This window comes from Gossypium raimondii, chromosome 9 (assembly GCF_025698545.1).
Source record: "Gossypium raimondii isolate GPD5lz chromosome 9, ASM2569854v1, whole genome shotgun sequence".
In the NCBI taxonomy this organism is placed as follows: domain Eukaryota; kingdom Viridiplantae; phylum Streptophyta; class Magnoliopsida; order Malvales; family Malvaceae; genus Gossypium; species Gossypium raimondii.
The window spans coordinates 43,992,598-43,997,481 of record NC_068573.1 but is presented as its reverse complement, the minus strand read 5'-3'; the positions used below and the strand labels follow the sequence as shown (position 1 = coordinate 43,997,481).

The following is a 4,884-nucleotide window of genomic DNA, read 5'->3' as shown; positions in this document are numbered from 1 at the left end:
CAACTAAAGTATATTCCTACATATTTAAATACAATATCTGAAACATAATCTCAAAGCATCTTTGTTTTTGAAAAGAAAATATTTCAATAAAAGCTGATTAGCCTTTTATAATTAAAAAAATGGAAATCTTTTGTATAGGACCAACATAATTTGATTTGAAAAACAGATGATGAACTGAGACAACTGCGAAATGATGAACCAAGAGGCATGCTGTTAATAAACAAGATAATCTGATTTCTCATTTTATAAAAGAACAAGAAGATGAAATAATACAGCAATTGAATAAAAAAATCACATATTTGTTTAGATTTATTGTGGGTAAAACTTAGACAGATCCTTAGATTTGACTCCGTTGAATTATTGATTTCTTTAACCATCATTGTTGCATTCAAATAATTTGAAAAGAAAAAAAAAACAATGAACCACCATAGAAAATAAGATGATATCAACACTAAATATATCATATTTTTAAAGAGATAATAATAACCTTTACAAGAGAATTTTACTACAATTATAATTAAACTGATCTACCAGAAGCTCATCTACCTTCCTCAATGGACGAACAGGATATGGAATTCCTAGAATAATCTTCAACAAAGCTACTTCCTGCCAAAACCTTTGTCATACCACCACTGGTGCTACTTGCATTAGTATCTGTATTAGTAAAAGCTGAAGTAGATGTGGTCGTCCACCGGCCTACACGCCCTTGGATTGCTGGTTTACCCGGTCGTGGCAAGGTGAACGAATCGCTGGAAAGCATGAGATGAACGGAGTTCATGTCTGGTCTCTCGACAACAGTCTGTTGACAGCATAACAAGCCTAGCTGAATGCACATTGCTGCCTCGTCAGGATTGTATTTCTTGAGGGTTGGATCAACTAAATCCAACATCTTTCCGCTTTGAAATAGCAGCCATGACTGTATATGAAAATGCCAGAATACTTTGTCAGAATCAGACTTATACATTATCTATTCCTGCATGTATTACTTGGACTTGAGTATAAGTGCCAGATATGGTATGTCTCTGAAATGAATAGTCATTTTCTTTAACAGTTTTTCCATGTATTTTGGAGGATCTTTGAAGGTTATATCTCTCTCTATCCATGTAATGGACATCGAAAGTTCAATAAAAATAAAGAGTGGGGAGCAACATTTTAGGCTTATAAATCTGGAGATTCAAATAGGCCCTTCTAAGGAGTGGCCAATTTCACAGCACTAGATATACAAGTAAAACAGGTCAAGAAAATTAGGAAAATATCAGATCATACTATAAATCAAAATAATCCATAATGGATACAGATCAAAATTATCTACGCAACTGGATGAAGCATGCAGCTTTGTTTATCTTCAATCTTCATATTAAAATTTCCAAAATATTTGTGGATTATTTATGATAGTACTAAACTAATGTTCCATCCACTCGTCCATCTAGACAACGAGACTAATACTATTAAATGAGATTTCAGAATTTACATTCTTTTTTTTTTCCCTTCAGAAATTCAACTTACATAGTTCAAGAGGTCTGCCTTCTCTGAACCAAGACGGCTATCATGGTTTTTTCTGCCACTTACTATCTCCAAGACCACAACTCCATAGCTGAAAACATCTGTCTTCACAGACAAATACCCATGCATGGCATATTCAGGGGCCATGTAACCACTGCAGGCAATAAAAGGGTTTACTTAATTGTTAATCTTTTTCAGCCGACATCCAAAAGTAGCCCAGATAAAACTTGAACGAAAATTAGCCTAATGCACTTAAAAGCAGCAATTACGATTCGAGAAGACTATGATGGGTAAAAGCAAAGAAACTACTCACTGGGTGCCAGAAATCCTAAAAGTATTTACATGAGTATCATCCCCAGGAAAGAGCCTTGCCAAGCCAAAATCAGAGATTTTTGGGTTTAATTGTTGATCCAACAATATGTTACTGGCTTTGATGTCTATATGAATGATCCTTTGAGGCGCCTCTTCATGCAGGTAGAGGAGACCTCTTGCAATGCCTGTGATTATCTTAAATCTTGTAGTCCAATCCAAGGAAGGAGACTTGCTCTTGTCTGAGAAGTTCAATTGCGATTATAAGTTTTAGTTTACCAAACAGATGATAAGGCTTTGAGTTTACAAGTTTCGATAGCAACAGACGTGCAAGGTGTTTAAAAAAAGGGGTTCTTACCAAAGAGAAAGTAATCAAGACTTTTATTTGGCAAATACTCATAAACAAGCATCTTCTCAGGTCCTTCTGCGCAGCACCCGAACAATGTCACTAAGTTCTTATGCTGGGTTTTCAATAAAAGCTTCACCTCATTAATGAATTGTTTCAGTCCCTGTCTTGAATCCATTGCAAGCTTCTTGACAGCTATCTCTTGACCATTTGGCATCAAACCCTGTAAGATATAAGCTGTAATGAGACAATAATCTCACAACAGTCTCCAATCGCCAACACTCCCTCTCAATCCAAGCAAAAAAATAAGATAGCATATAACGGTAACCAATATAAAAGCTCTTTGATAAGGTAGGGCTATATAAAGTTAATTCCATTATATATGTCTCGTGATGGTTTATGTGGCATTGTTGGAATGACAACAGTTCAAGAGAGTAAACAGGTAAGATAACTGGAAACAAAGGTGGCATTATAGCATAGAGCTTCCACGTGCAACAACATAACATGTCTGTCAGTGTATCACCATGAAGTTGCATACGAGCGATGGACTCTTCTGTCTTATGGAAAAAATGTTATTATCACACCATCAGTTTCCAGATACTGTCCTTTTTGCCTGTTTCTAAACAAATCCATACTCCTCGTTTCTACATCTTAAGATCAAGTTCCCATTCAGTAGATGTTCTATAAAGATGCAAGCTTCGTATTAGGTCAAACTCCAATTTTCACTAAGATTGGAATGCCATAAAAGGTGGAAGAAGCCTGAGAAAATTTCCATTGTCAGAGGTTTTAAGTTGGGTTGGTCAGACATGAGATCTAGTTCAAGTTTAACCCGTGTGGTAGCTATGAAGCTTAAGGCCACATGAAGCTCCTTAAAAAGTTCTCTTTCTCTATTAAATAACTTCATTGCTTGTAGATACCCAGGCTACGTCTTTCTCAACAAACAAATGCTCCAAATCCCAGATACAGAGAAGCTAGAAACACCCTTTCTCATTATAGTCATTCCAACCTATGTTGCTCTGATGATTTTTTTTAAGTACAAGGATATGACCTTCAAGGATACTCAAAATATGTGGAAAATTTTAAAATAATCTAACCATTCCCATGTCTGAGGCATACCAATACCGGACAGTCACAGATGAATTCTAAGTAACACAAGTTCTAAGCAACCACAACTCAACGCGGTTTTGTGTGCTTAATTTTTTATGATTAATGAGGCTGTGACGTATACTTGCCTCTCACACTCATTTTCCATTCTTCTGAAACTACGCCACCCTTTCTCCTTATATGTTCGACACCACTCTCTCCATATATTCTCCATGCCTTTAAGTACTCTTACCAAATAAAAATGTACTGAGATAGAGCCTTAATTAACTTTCATTGACGTTGGAACTGTTAGAGCAAAGCAACTTGCCCCATTGCACCCTGGCTCTAGAGACAAACAAATGCAATTGGATCATTAAATGCTTTTGATTCATTTTTTCATTAATATTATTGTATTTGTTCTAATTTACATTTCCAATTGTGATTATTTATTATTTCTACAATCGATAACCTGATAGAATATTCTTTTCCAAAAGATATTCATAAGCTTTTAAATAAATAAATAAATCTATAAAACTTGCATAAAAGCTAAATATTGCTTTTAGCCTGAATAAACGCCAACTCCAATCCAGCAAAGGGCAGTCCCGTCAGCGACAATTACAACAACGACGAATATTTAAAAAAAATACAAATAAAGATTCAGTAGGAGAAAATTATATATATATATATATATATATATATATATCAGAAACGTCCATAACTAAATAATAATAATAACATTGGGTAATTAAGTTCAGAGAAATAGTTAATAGCAATCTGAAGAGCACGGAGTTATAACAAGAAACGTACCTTGTAGACGGGACCAAAGCCACCATGACCGAGGCGATTAAGTTCAGAGAAATAGTTAGTAGCAACCTGGAGAGCACGGAGTTCGAAGAAAAGGCCGTGAGTGTCGGATCCGCCGTCGGAGTCGTCTTCTCCGGCGGAGCCACCTCGAGCGGCTTTGAAGCGTTTGGCGATGCAAGCAGAAAGTTTAGCCAAGAATCCCATGAAGAAATGGGTAGGCCCAATGGAATAGCCAAGGTCGTAGTCCAGGTAAAGCTGTAAGGCAGAGAAAAGTGAGCATGAAGAAGGAGAAGAAGAAGACGAAAAGGGCAGTTTGCCGCGTTTAGGTGTGCGGGGTATGATTATGAGGACTGACCGGTAATTTAAGGAAAGGGTATTCAAGAGAGTATTAGGTACGACTTTACATTCATTGTACAACGATTTTATTATGAGAGATCTGAATTTTCTGTTAATAAGATAAAGTTTCTTTTGATGTTTAAAACTTTTTCTTTTTGGCAGAATTTTGCTATATTCAAATTGAGGTCTCCCTTTTGGTCTTATTCCTATGTTTGTCTTGATTTATAAAGTTTGTTCATACGTACTTGGTTGCATCTCCATTTTCTAAACTTTTTTCATAGTTAAAATATTAAAATATGTATCTTAATCAGTCCAAGTGCCCAACTGGTATATTTATATAGAAGCGGATGTGACGAGTTTTGGGTCAAAATGTCTTAAATTTATTACGAGCTTTTGTTTTTAAAAACATTATAATATTGGGATTTGAATTTATTTTATCACCATTTATAATTTCTTTTTATCACTTAAATTAAAATTTTATCTTTACATTTTCTTCAACTCAT

The 4,884-nt window shown here is 35.3% G+C and overlaps 1 protein-coding gene across 1 annotated transcript; it reads right to left on the bottom strand.

Annotated features, from left to right (window-relative positions):
* Window positions 1–430: 430 nt before the first annotated feature.
* Window positions 431–4,544, bottom strand: LOC105800081 (cysteine-rich receptor-like protein kinase 10). Its single transcript, XM_052620391.1, has 5 exons — window positions 4,049–4,544; window positions 2,171–2,381; window positions 1,817–2,054; window positions 1,507–1,657; window positions 431–916 (listed from the first exon to the last, which is right to left on the bottom strand). The coding sequence occupies exons 1-5, from the start codon at window positions 4,247–4,249 to the stop codon at window positions 539–541; spliced, it is 1,179 nt and encodes a 392-aa protein (XP_052476351.1). The 5' UTR covers window positions 4,250–4,544; the 3' UTR covers window positions 431–538.
* Window positions 4,545–4,884: the final 340 nt, after the last annotated feature.